Source organism: Columba livia, chromosome 5 (genome assembly GCF_036013475.1).
Source record: "Columba livia isolate bColLiv1 breed racing homer chromosome 5, bColLiv1.pat.W.v2, whole genome shotgun sequence".
In the NCBI taxonomy this organism is placed as follows: Eukaryota; Metazoa; Chordata; class Aves; order Columbiformes; family Columbidae; genus Columba; species Columba livia.
Window position 1 is genome coordinate 24,080,647 of NC_088606.1, and position 13,671 is coordinate 24,094,317.

Genomic DNA, 13,671 nt, shown 5'->3' on the forward strand with positions numbered 1-13,671 from the left:
TTTTAAACACAGCCGCAGGCAGAGTTAGCAGACTGGCAACTGCAGCTGTCAGGGACACTAGCTCAGCAAGGCAGCCAAGCATACACCTACCCTTACACCCCAATTCAAACCGTATTAACTTACACTCTGCCTGAAGCATGTCCCTTGTTGCGCAGGTGGACTTGAGCCAAAATACACCTCTCCCAGGTCGATTTGTAGGCTGGAAACGGCATTACAGTAATTAAGTCTGGCCTCCTAAAAAGCCATTCAGGGTTTCGCCCAGGGGTTCTCCGTCAGAATTGCAACCGGGCCCTGAAGTAACCGTTTCATGGAACGGTGAGGTTAGGCGGGGGGCTCCCCGGCCCTTTCCCCACTCCAGCGGCTGGGGTGACCTGAGGAAAGGGCCGCCGCCGGCACCAGAAGCGGCACCGGCCCCCGCACGTCGCGGCGCTGCCCCCTTCACGCCAAGGGAAGCGCTTACAGCCGCACGGCAGCGCCCGCCAGCGGCGCCGAGCACACACACACCCGCACCGCGACCGCTGGGGCACTTCACGCGCCGCCGCCTCACACCCTGCCCCGAGAGCCCGCCCCGGCCCCCGCCCATTGGCTGCAGCCTCGACAACCGCTCTGCTCTTCCCTCCTGTCATTGGACCGACTCCGCTGTCCGCTCATGCCCCTCCCTCCATTTCACGCTGTGATTCGTTAGCTCGTCTCCTTCTCTTCGTTCCCGGTTACATCTCTGTCAAGTGATTGGACAATTTCACCTTCTGGCTCCACCTCCCTCCGAGCTGTCTGCCTTGCGATTGGACAAGCCGCTTCCTTCACCTCGCACCCCTCCCATTTGATCGGCATGCGGGGCTCTCATTGGGTTCTGTCCTCCAGGCCCCGCCCCCTTCCCGTAGCCTCTGCCGCCAGTCTCGCACGCACGCTGTTGCGTCGTTGCAGAGCCCCTCCCCAAGCGTGACGTTTCCGCTGGCGATTGGGGGAAGCGTCGGGTCGCGCTTCCGGTGCGGCGCGGCCGGGCGGGGGCGGCGGAGCGGGCGCAGCGGAGCGGAGCGCGGCTGGCGGGATGGAGCGGCACGCGGCGGCGCTGGGCGCTCAGCCCCGCGCCAACGGCTGCAGCGGCGGGGCCCACGGCGCGCTCCGCAACGGCTACGTGCGCGGCCTGTCCGCGCCCGACACCCAGGTGTGCGCGGCGGGCGCCCTCCGCCGCTAGGGCGGGGCCGGCACCGGGGCGGAGAAGGGAGGGGTGAGGGTGATGGACACCCACCTGGGAGGCTCCGACGGCGGGCAGGGCTGGTGGGGCCGCCCGCGGGCCGGGACAGGCCTGCCCCGGTGTTCTTCTCAGGCCAGTGCCGCCTCGGTTCTTTGGGGTGCCTTCGCTCCGCTGCCTCGTCACCCTGTGCGTGTCGCCGGTGTCCCCTCCGGCGGGCGGGGAGCCGGGGCGGCCTGCACAGCGCGGCAGGCGGGCTCCGGGGAGTCACCGAGGTGTGGCTGTCTCAGAGTTCGGCGGAACGTCGCAGGCCGGCGGGGTCGGGCTTGTGCCCCCGGCCCCTTCCTGAGGAGGGGGCAGCGTCACGACCACCGGCCTGTCCCGCAGGGGGGTGTTTGTTCGCCAGGCTGGTGACTATGTGAAACCGCTGGCCCTCCAGTCATTGCTGTACCTTTACTGCAAGGCTTTTCTTAGCAGCAGATCTTTAATTGTAAACATTGCTACGATATAGTGGGTCTGTGCTTTAGAATAAAAGATTTTGGCAGTTCTGTCTTGTTGTTACAGGTGTGATGCACAGGGCTATGCATACAAGTAGCCTCAGGTAGGGACTTCCCTGTACGGAAGAGTTAAAGGTTAACAGCAGCACTTCCCATCTTGCTGTATTTACACTCTGTGATGCGAGTGTGTGTTTGTGCTTTCAGACTTCCAGTTTCAGACTTCCAGACTTCTCTGCAAAACACTGAACTTTTATGCTATATTGCAAGACACTTAATGGTTCTCATGAGGGCAGTCCAAGTGGTACGGAATAAGTGGTGTTTCCTTGGATGCCTAAAGCTGGTACTTCTGCTTGAGAAAACCCTTTCTCCGTTGTCATGCCTCCTGTTGCTCCTTGTTTTCACTCCTCGGCTGCCCCTTCTGTTTTTCCAGTACAGGCTTGTGCAGTCACTGTGTGAACCAGTTCGAGAACTGATGCAGGCTAACACTAAACTTTTGTTTTCTTATTTTCTTTTTTTTCTCCCCTGAATTTACTTTAACCCAGGACACTCACTGTTTTTCTTTCACTGCATGGGCACTCATGGTCTTGCCCTGGCATTTGGGAGGGGATAGCACAGTACTGGGAGGGTACCATATGTTCATTTGGCAGCGGTGTGAGCTTATATTGACTTGGAAATTTATGGCACTGGTAGTCATACCTTGCAAACACCAAGTGCTGCCAACCATAGAACTGTAGTTGTACATTTTTGCACTAAGACCAAGGTTGTTAGCGGTGAGCATTCTTTCTTTGAGCATTTTTCCTCCTCTGTGCTTTTAAAGAAGAAGGTCTGAATATAGTCATGTTCTTCTGCTTCAACAGGAAAGAGGTGTGAAGAAGCTTTTTCCTCAGGGATTTTGATCAGCTCTGAACAAAATTTGGAAAACATGGGAGATGCAGCATGTGAAATGCAGCATGTGAATGGAAAATCTGTTGATGTCAAACAGAGGAAGCTTAAAAATGTTGCTGTTTTATGAGAAATTCTATTCAGTTAGTAGTTTGTGTGTGATACTGTGTTCAAATATGTCTTGAAAGCCTGAGGCATTTGAGATAACCACTTCTTGCGGGGGGAGGCTCATTGGATAAGTGATCGTGAGAAATCCTAGCAAAAGGCCAAAGTGTAGCAGCATTGTCAGAGGACGTAAGATGAGAATAAGAAAGTTTTAGATCCTTCTGGCAGCTGCTTGCTGATCAAGCACAGATTTAAAGTTACAAGTCTTGCATTCTTTTCTCCATAATTTTATGTGGGCCAGATTGGTAACTTTCAAAATGAGGGTCTGAAAGTTAGAACATTACTGGAAGAAGTGGCGGGGTCGGGCTTGTGCCCCCCGGCCCCTGCCTGAGGAGGGGGCAGTGTCTCGACCACCGGCCTGTCCCGCAGGGGGGTGTTTGTTCGCCAGGGGTCTAAGCCATCTACAGCTTTCTCAAGTAGCATCAGTGGTGGGAACTTAGAGCTGCCAAAGATATAGCTACTTGTTTGGCCTTTTGGCTTTTGAATTGTGGTTGTTCTGGTTTTACACAGGGGAAGGGAAACATGTTAATGCTTACCATGTGTGGAATTTATTTGTCTGTATATGTATATATCTATACTTTGTACATACTACATGAAGCTCTTGAGGATCTTGAAGTGAAGAGATCTGTGGAATGCAAAGTTATCAAATACCAAAAAGGCAACTTACAAGTGAGAGTGCAATTCCTACTTAGTAGAAAAAAGACAGAAGAGTAAAGATGGAAAAAAAAGGTGTACAGCTTGATATGACAGGGAAACTTTGCCCATTTTAATGATGTGTAAAAAAGGAGTCTGCCCCTAACTAGGACATCTCTTCTGCAGGATGCTTGAGTTAGTTTTGTTTATTTTTCTTAACCAAAAAGTTTAGATTCAAGTGTATGATCCTTATGACACATACTTCAAGCTTTCCTGACAACTCCCTCCACAGAGACTGTATTGAACATAACGTGTACTCGTTACTGTTATTCCAGCATGAGCAGATGAGTGTGAAATGGCTCACCTTAATCTTTACATAGATTGTATTACTTTGGCTCCTGTTGGGTTCTGAACTGCTAATCCTTTTCCCTGGTAAGAGGAGAGGGGAACTTGCTGCTTACTAAGACCGTGCAGTAACTGGCTTTGGCTACCTTGGAAATCAATGAAATATCATCAGTAGCTAGAAAACTAAAATTTGAAATTAGAGATTCAGCTTATTAAAAAAAAAAAAAAAAGGCATTCTGTTGAAATACTAAGATAAAAATTAGCTCTTTCTTTTGCTTTTCTGGCAAGTCCAGTATTGAAATCACGTTGATTCTACTAGCGGTTAATCTGTTTAGAGATTCACATTCAGTTAATGCAACAATCTTGCTATAAGTGCCTTAAATAAAGCAGGTTGAAGAACCATCTAGCAATTAATAATTGTGAGATATTTGAGAAAAATACATTATTTGACTGTGTACAGTTAAGAGAGTGCATGATTAGGCAGAATAGTAATGTATGGGTTCAAAACTGATTTAATGCTTCAGTGTAATACTGCAGTATGTAAGATGAAATCCTGACATCTCAAAGGATATTGTGTGAGGAAATTAACACAGCCTAGAGAAAAAGGGCAAGCTTAAATAAAGGAACAGTGAAGTTACCTCTTCAGGTTCCGCTTGATTCTGCTTTTTATGTCCTTCTGGTCTGTTGGAGAGAGTGTTAAGTGAGTTCAGTCGAAAAGTGGTATTGAGGATCTATCAAGGCACTTGTGGGAATAATAAAGAGTGCAGGGAAAATTGCTTTTTCTTTCTGCAATGCAATTTTAGACTGGAATGTGTGTCTCCACTGGAGTGTTTTGCTCTAAAGCAAACAGCTAATGGTTTTTCTAATACTGCATCTGAAAAATATATTTTGTGCTTAAGATAGAGAGAATGGGACAAGGTGCCCGTATTTTCCATCATAACTTATTAGGATCTGCCTGTTATTGTGAAGAGATTTTCAGGAGTGTGTTTTTTTGACTCCTTAATTGAGCTTCTCACCTTAGAATGGCTTCTGTTATGCGTCTAGAAGTTGAGGGAGAAATAATCTCAAACTAAAAAAAAAAAAAAGGAATATAAGTTTTAGATACCAAGTTCTTAATTTCTACTGTGCATGGCATCTCAGTTATATAGGAGTTGGAATTATATAAATGAATTTTAATTTCCCTGATGTTTCTAGAATGTCTTATTGTATACATGCTTTTGTAAACAAGGTCTCATACTACTTCCTCAGGAAGACAAGGAATAGTTTGGTTGAAGAGAGTGGGATGACTGTGCGATTTGCATTCCTTTAAAACTGTTACAAGGCCCTGAATTCTTACACATATTAAAATGGTCACTAGAGATTTTTTTAATATTTTTTTTTTTTTAAATTTCCTGAAAGCTCTGGTGTGTACGTGCTTGAAGCGGCTTATATGGTCTTGGTCCTGTGATTTGTGTTTGACTTTTTTTTAAAGAGAGCAGTCTTGTTACTTGCAGGCTCATTGTGAGATGGTGCAGGGGAATGATGGCTTCATCTTGATTTTTATAGGTGCTTTTGCTGGAATTCAGGTTAGTGTAACTTCTTTTGGAGAACACACCTATGGGGATGAGTGCAACAAATACTGGAAGTTTCTTTTGTTACAGTGAGTTAGTGATAACAGTGATGTGAATAAGCCCTTATTTGAGATTAAATCTAAGATAAAGATGCTACATAACTGCTGGTATAAAAGGTACTGGTATAAAAAGGAATTAGAGTACATAATTCTTTGTTGTTGTTTTTTCCATGTCTGTGTGCAAATTTTAAATGCAAATAGTTCTGATGAAAACAACAACAACAAAAAGATCCCAAAGAACCAACTCTCATGGTCTTAATCCCAAAGAAGTGATTACTCCCCCCTTCTCAGCATTCGTGAGACTATCATGAGTATTGTGTACAGTTTTGAGCTTCCCAGAAAGATGCTGGCATAGTCACATGAATCTGAATCCAGCAGAGGGCCAGCAAGAAGCAGAAGAGGCTGAAGCCCCTGAGGCATGAGGAGAGACTGAGAGAGCTGGATTGACTCAGCCTTAGGAGGAAAAGGCTCAGCTAGCTGGCTGGAGGTTACAGAGAAGAAGGAGCCAGACGTTTGGAGGTGCACGGCAACAGGATGAGAGGCAACAGATGTCATTTGGAAAAATATGGGAAATTCTGATTACATACAGAGAAAATAATTTTTCCGTGAGGGTGGTAAAATACTGGAAGAAGTTGCCCAGAGAGATTGTAGACTCTTCATCCGTGGAGGTATTTAAGACTAGACTGAATGCGGCCTTTGACAACCTGCTGTAATTAGACCTACTTTGAGCTGGGAGTTGGACATGATGACCACTGGAGGTCCCTTCCAACCTTGGTTATTCCATGGATATAGAGAGAAACTTGTGGGTTGCAGGAGAGTTTGCCTAGGTTTAGACATAAGTGTTTAATCCTTGAACCCTTGTAAAAATGTATGCCTTGGGGCTTGTGGTATGTACTGTGAGGCTTGCATCAGACCTGAGGAACAAAGTTATTACCTTCTGCCTCTTGCTTGGCTTTTTGATTGACTGCATTTGTTGTGTCAGTAACGTAAAACTGAAGAGTAGAAAACTGTCTGACCTAGAAAAGGCTGTGATCTCCTTCAGGTGTTTTAATTGACAAAACTCTGTTTCTGAAAAAGCATACCTGTGCATGAGGATACTTTTCTAATACCAAAATTAGTTATAAAAGACTATAAGGCTTTGTAGAAGGAATAGCTACACAACATTGCATCTGGCTAAATTACTATTAGAGGCCATCATCTTAAATTAGTAGATGTAGTGCTAGTGTTGTACTTGTTGAGAGTTGGTGTCTGTGTACCAGTATGAAAGCAAACACCCATGGTATCTATTGATGTGACCGGCTTCACTTAGATTTGAATATGTGCTACTAAGAAGACAGTCTGGATAACATATTAAAATCTTTCAATTATATTGGGGCTGCCTTTCCAGATTTAGCTGGTGATAAGCCTTAAATGCTATCATAAATTTTTGTAAATGTACGCAAGTTCATTTTTTGTTATTGTAACTACTTGAGTGATGTCATGTTGTATTTTCCTGTCCTAATTGTACCTCATAAATGTTGTTTTGCTGAATTTTTGGGGGAGAAAATCTTAATTATCTGACTTCAGTTTCTCTAGGAGGAATATAAAATATTGGCTCAGCTGCAATGAGGTTTTAATTATTTTTTTTTAGAGTCTTAGAATGTCTTGAGTTGGAAGGGACCCACAAGCATCATTGAGTCCAACTCCTGTCCCTGCGTATGACAACCCCACAGTTCACACCGTGTTTGTCAGGGTGTTGTCCAGCCTGTTCTTGAACACCATCACTTGGGGCTGTGACACCTCCCTGGGGAGGCTGTTCCAGTGCTCCACCACCCTCTGGTTGAAGAACCTTCTCCTAATGTCCAGTCTGGACCTTCCCAGCACATCTTCCTGCCATTCCCTTGGGTTCTGTCATTGGCCACTAAACAGAAGAGTTCAGTGCCTGCCCTTGTGAGGAAGCTGTAGACTGCAATGAGGTCTCCTCTTAGTCTCCTTTTCTTCAAGCTGAACAAACCAAGTGATTTTAGCTGCTCCTCAGAAGGCTTCCTCTCAAAACCCTTCCCCAACTTCACAGCCCTCTTCTGGACACTGTATAGTAGTATACTTTTTTACTTTGGCCTTTATTAAGAAATCACTCCTAGAAAAAGAACCATTTTTAGTTGAAAAGTGTAGTCTTGAAGAATACTTGTAGTTGAGAAAGCAGGAGATGAAAAAATTAGGAAATGGTGAGGTTTAATGTCTGAAAAAGAGTGAGAGCCAATTCTAAAGTACTTCAAGAATGCTTTCAGAGGTATCTAAGATCCTGGATATTAAATGGTTAGTGAACCCCTACAGACTTGTGCTGTCTTCAAAAAACTTTATTGTAAACTGCTCACTTAATTGCTAAATGTGTTTAATGCATTCTTTGTCAAAATGCTGCACACCTAAAATAAATTGAACATACTAGATAGGGTAACATACTAGGTTTGAGGTAATTTAAGGTAAACTGGCAGAAGAAAGTATATTCTCAGTAGGGTTAAAATTAGTTCAGTACTAATCACAAAAAAGAGCTTAATGTAATCATCTACTTGTTTAACAAAGCAAACAACATTTAAACTGTGAACATGTGTGAATATTTGTACTGTTTGTGTAGATGTGGCAAGTGCATCTTGGTTAGCAAAGGACTGACAAATTTGTTGGGAGTAAATAGTTGCAGATCAAAACATTTGATAATACCTGCCAACAAGAACAAATATTTAATTAGGAATACACTGGAGTGTTAAAGTTTTGTAAAACAAGTTTCCCTCTTGTGATGTTTTTTTAAACTTAAAATGTGATTGAAATCCATTCTAACTTGTGCAGTAAATACCTCCTGGTCTTTTTACCCATGCAGCAGTCTGAGAATAAAGCAGCACAAGGAAAAGGGCTGGAGGTGACAGAAAAAAATACCATAGAATACCTTAAAACCTTTGTTGAGGGTTTAGATTGCGGGGTGACAATAAAACCCTGGCAGATGTATTGTTAACCTCCTCTCGCCCCCACTTCCCCCTTTTTGCCCTACCTCTCCCCCCTTCCCACTCAGGACAGGCGATTGGAAGGGAAAGAAGGACAGAGAGAAGAGAGTTGGAAAAATTAACAATGTTTTATTAATGCTACTAATAAGAATAGAGAAAATAATACAAAATATACAAAACCAATCTTGAAAGTCTCAGCAACTGCAGAGCCGGCACCCAGAGTCCTGGATTGGACTCTGCAGCCAACCGGAGCTGGATTCAGTCTCTCACTAGGCCTCAGTTCTCAGGGACAACTAGCAAGGTCCTCTCCTAATGTCGGCCGTAAGCAGAAGGGAAAAAAGGGACGAGATCCTCATGATCTCCCACTTTTATATGAAGTATTCATGTGAATGGAATTTTATACACAGTTGGTCAGTTTCTTGGTCACTTGTTTATCGTCGCCCCTCTCGTGAGAAGTCCATCCGTGCTTATCAATAAGTTTGCATTCCATTGCTATGTTTACCAAAACATGTATCTGGTTCACCAGGAAAATGCAGCTAATATGAAGGCTTTAGCTGACAGGCAAATTCACTAAAAGATAAACTTTGTTTTTAACAAAACCAGGACAACCTTAGAAAATCTGCCTGGGTGGCATTCACTTACATTGCTGCAGTTTCTGTAGTGCTGATTCCCTTGATCCTTTAGAATGAACGTGACCGCTTTTGAGGGTTTCCATTTATTCCCTGTAGTTGGCAGGAATCTTTGACAAAGCACAACTCTTCCATATTGTGTTTTTAAACAAAAAAACAAAAGCCACAGAGCTGCTATTAAAATGGCAGTATGTGCAGTATGTGGCAACAAGAAGCTACTAAATTGTAAGAATTTAGTGAAGTTGTGTTCCAACGTAAATAACGCTTTTAAGGTGTTTGTATGAAGTCTGCCAGGTTCATCTGACTTTTTATTTCAGCGTCTCTGATACAGAGTGTGAGGGTTTTCCTGGGGCAGCAGCGTGTTCCTGTTTAAGCATGGCTTTTGTCTTCTCGTGAAACTCCTTCTCCAAGCTCTTGGAAGTTAAGCGTGGTGTCATACACTTTGGTCTGAGGGTCTTTGGTTTCTCATGTGTTCCTTTGCATCTACTGATTTCTGTCATGCTGACTTGGGTTATGATGAGTTCTTATCTGAGTTTGCTGCTGACACAGATGTAGCAAATATACTGAAACCCCTTTTTCCTGTTGGTTTTGAGAAATAAGTTTTGAATTAAAATAAATTCAGGTTCAGAATAATGCCAGTTTCATACATGACCTGTTTTGGGGGTTGGCAGTGAAAGCATAATTAATGCTAAAATCTGTATCTGCTTGCTAGTTTTGTTTTATCTTCTCTGTAAATGTATGATAGGGTGAGATATGGTGGTTCTTCTCTGAAGATCCTACTGTCCAAATTTAGAGAAGGTAAAATGGAGAAGGGTACAAGTAAAAGCAGTTTTACTGCTAACTGCTGTTGATGAATTGCATTTTTTTCTGTGCTCTGATAAAGGATTTGTCTTCACATGTAGTAGGATAGCAGAGGTTGTAATCAATAAAGTGTGTGTTTAGATACAATCTAGTGTGAATTTACCATCAGTGGGGTGGCTTAAATGGGAAATGTTTTTGTTTAGATTACACTATTCTGTCCCTAATATCAGGTGACCTGTAATCATGCTAAGGTAACTGCAAAGGTGGGAGTGTAAGGGTATTACCTGCAAGATGTTTTCCATGTAAGTCGTTAAAGAGTTGAATAACTCAGGATAGGCAGAAATACCTTTTCTGTCTGTGGAGCTGGAGTTTCATACTGATAGTACATGACCTTAAGGTGCTGCAAGATCTGATGCTGTCTGGAGGCCAACATGTTCTTTAAAGTGTAACTTTGTGCAGTTGTTGGGCAAGAACATCATCTTAGGTGTGTACTGCATGCATGTCTATCTGCAATGCCATCTTCTGTCAGTACCAGAGGTGCTGTCAGCTAGTTATGTCTGTAATTTGCAGGATGAACTAAATCTGAAGTCAGTTTTGTACTGTCTTGTGAATTGGATCTGTTTGTTATCAGACTGCGGAAATTATGGTAATCACACTCTCCAATGTGTTCTGCTGAGACCAGTGCAATTCTTTCCAGCTGTAGCTGAATGCTGCTGCTGCTCAGTAATGGTTACAATTCTGTTTTGTGTGATTTATTTATTTCCCCAAGAGCTTGGCCTGACACAGGCATTACCTGTGGCTGATTCAGAATGCCATCTCTTTGCTACATTCTGTAACCAGTGGCTGGTGCTCTGATTTCCCTCCTGCATTTGGGTTTCTTAATGTGATGGTGCTCTTCTTGTACCTGTGGTCTGGGCAGTACAGGACAGAGGTGTAGGTGAGCATACACCTGCTTTATTGAACCTAGTGCCTAGGTGAACCCTGACTATTCTTTGTCGTCTCCACTTAGATGCATAGTATGTTCTAGTTCAAAGGTCAGCGCTCACTTTGTTATCATAATACTTGTTGAAACCATAAAAGTTTTAGTGCTGGATTCTGCCCCCAGGAAAGGAAATGAATCGCTAACTGTACCCACCTTCTTTCATCTCTGAAACTGAACTTTCTGCTCTTCAGCAGCAGGCATGGAGCTCGCAGTGTGTAACCCTTCATTGGAAGGCTGACGTGCAGATTCATAAGGCATTCTTGGGAAAAGGCATAGGCTTGTATCTAAAATGTGGCTGCAAATGTCTCTTCTGTAGGGAATTCTAGAGTGTATTTATTGTCATCCTATGCTTCATTAAAAGTCCGTGGAATTGCATTCAAGCGTATTTCTTTAACATTTAATTCAGATAGGATGGCATAGAAGCTTCTCAGCTTACGTGGTAGCTGATAGAGCATAAGGATGTATAAGCACATTGGTAAAAGAACAGTGGGAGATGAAATTGATTGGAGTATGTGTTGAATCAATATAGGTATTTCCCAAAGGGGCATTTCTCCATGAAATGTCATTTTTGACCATATGGCATAACTTGTTTAATTTTAGCAGTTGACACAAGCAGAGGTACCTCTAAAGACCTGGGGGAAAAAAAAGTATGGTTTTTTCTGAGTAAAATTCTATGTAGGTTTGGGTTGTTTTTTTTTTTTTCAGTAGCTATTTCTTTGTATTAGTTAAACTCAGATCCATACCCTTAGGAAGTAGGCTTTCATCTTTTCCAGATAAAGTTTGAGTTACCTGGCAATGACATCAAAAGCTTTGATGTGATCTATATTTATTAGATACTAGGTAATTTGAGAAGTAGTCACTACCCATTGTCTGCCTCTTTATCCAGAAAACAGCTACTAGTAGACAGCCACAGGTAGCAGGTACGTCGTGTGCCTGCTTTTGAGCAGCTGCTCTTCGCAGCCTGGTCTGGCAGTGTGAGGACATAGAATTCAACTTGAATTCATCAGACTGGAATTGTAGTAGCTGGAGCTTTAATGCTCAGATCTGGATGCAATAAAAATAGATGGTTTCATGAATTGGAGCCATAGAGATGCAGTTAAGCAGTCTCAAAAGTAATAGAGGAAGCTTTCATGTTTTTTCCTTTGCAGCACTGGCTGCTCATGGAGTCTGTTTATTGTCAGGGTGCTGCTGCTCCTCCTCTCTCACCAGCAGCTGTTGGTTCTTGTTTGCTGAGATCTATATAGGTGCTCTAAAGTCTCTTGGTGTCTAATAAATAGCTTTCTGCAAATCATTGTATTTCCAACTTGGATTAGTTCTGTGTTGGAGGGATGCTGTGATGAAATTAGCCATTGTTGTGCAGGCCAGAGGGTGATGCAGGAAGCTCAAAGTGGGAGCAAGTGAGGCAGGGGCAGCTCCCCTGCCTGGCACTGCTCCTGAAGAAAACAGTGTATGAAGCTGCAGCCTTTATTAAAGCCCTAAATTGCCATCATCTGAGCTGAAATGTGGTAAGCAAGTGTTCGTACACCTATTTCAAATCATGGTAATTTTCTAACCTAAGCCACCAGTATGTTTTAAAAAATACTTCACTGTTAAACCTGGTCTGAAAGCGCTGCACATTAGTTATCTGCATCTGGGGTAAGTGCTGCTCTTAAAAGAGAAGTTCCTGCTGTGTCTTTGCTCTTTTATTTCCACACTTGCACCAATTCTAATTCCTCCGCAACTACAGTGACCAAATAAAGGATTTGCTTTGGTTGAAACTGTGTTTTGCTCTTCAGCTGTCTGGATGTCCTTGTCAGCAAAATGGAAGAGGTGTAAATGAGTATCAGGAGGAAGGTTATGGTGCGTTTTATACTTGGTAACTGCATAGCTATAGCGTAATTATATATTAAGAGTGGACCCTGGCCTTTGAAAAGTTGAAATTATTAACACTGGGCTTAAAATACAGACTTGCTCCAGCATCTGAGATGAGCAGGTGCCAGTTTCCAAATAATGCAGTGTCTGGTGAGGCCAGCAAGTATGTGTGCTTCTGTTGACTCATTGGCTGCTACAGAGGTTACTACAACTCTGGCTTCCTTTCCCATGTGATGGTGTGGATGCCACAGGAGTTTTGTTCTGTCTCCTGGTCCCTACTCCTCATTAATTCTTTGCTGTTGACCTTTTTTGATATACTTAGGATTAACTGCTTTCCTAGGTGCTGATGTTTCTTTGATTAGAATATTTTTAAATGCTTTTCTTATTACATCTGGCTATAAACTGCAGTTTGAATGCAGTCCAGAGAAATGTAAGCAACATCCTAGATATATCTTTGTCCTAGCCCTCTCTTCAGTGTGGTGTTATTATTAATATAGGCATTTATTGAAACGTATTGGTTTCTTTCTTGTCTTGTAGCTGCTGCCATGCACATCTGACAACATCCATTATAACATATTTGGATACCAGAGTTACAGAATTGTGTGTTAATCAGTTAAGATTACCTAATAGGTTGCAATTTTCCTAAAGCTAGAAGTCCTGGCAAAAATAAATTTATTCTGCAAGGAGTAAGACTTGACACCTTTGATGATAGAGATAGGGGATCTATGTCTTGGACAGTGTGCTTTCACACGTAGCTATTCTATAGTAGGGAAACTAGGAATACAAATAGCAGTTTGCATCCAGTGGCTTGGTTTCTTTGTTTTGATATGCTGAGTTTTGAGATCTGATCTTTAACTTAATTCTTTGGAGAAATAGTCTAGTTAAAACGGTGATGTTTTTCACCCCAGTGTTATGTTGAATGAGCCATTGCCTTGTAGCTGTCAAGTTTTTCTGTAGTAGTCACAAATATTATGTATTGTAGTAATCATACTTGAGACAGACATGCACACGTATTATACAACTACTCGTGCTCTTATCTTCATGGGATGGTGTGTAGGTACAATATGACTTTTAGTGTGGTTTTTAAGCAGAAAGCCTTGCTTTGTTCTGTGT

At 43.1% G+C, this 13,671-nt stretch overlaps 1 protein-coding gene across 1 annotated transcript in view; it reads left to right on the forward strand.

The window, feature by feature from the left end:
* Nucleotides 1–971: 971 nt before the first annotated feature.
* Nucleotides 972–13,671, forward strand: part of SPTLC2 (serine palmitoyltransferase long chain base subunit 2) — a 76,962-nt gene continuing 64,262 nt past the window's right edge. Inside the window, exon 1 of the mRNA XM_065063804.1 lies at nucleotides 972–1,165. Within this exon, the coding sequence (XP_064919876.1) occupies nucleotides 1,049–1,165 (117 nt within the window). The 5' untranslated portion in view covers nucleotides 972–1,048. The remainder of the gene's footprint in view (nucleotides 1,166–13,671) is intronic.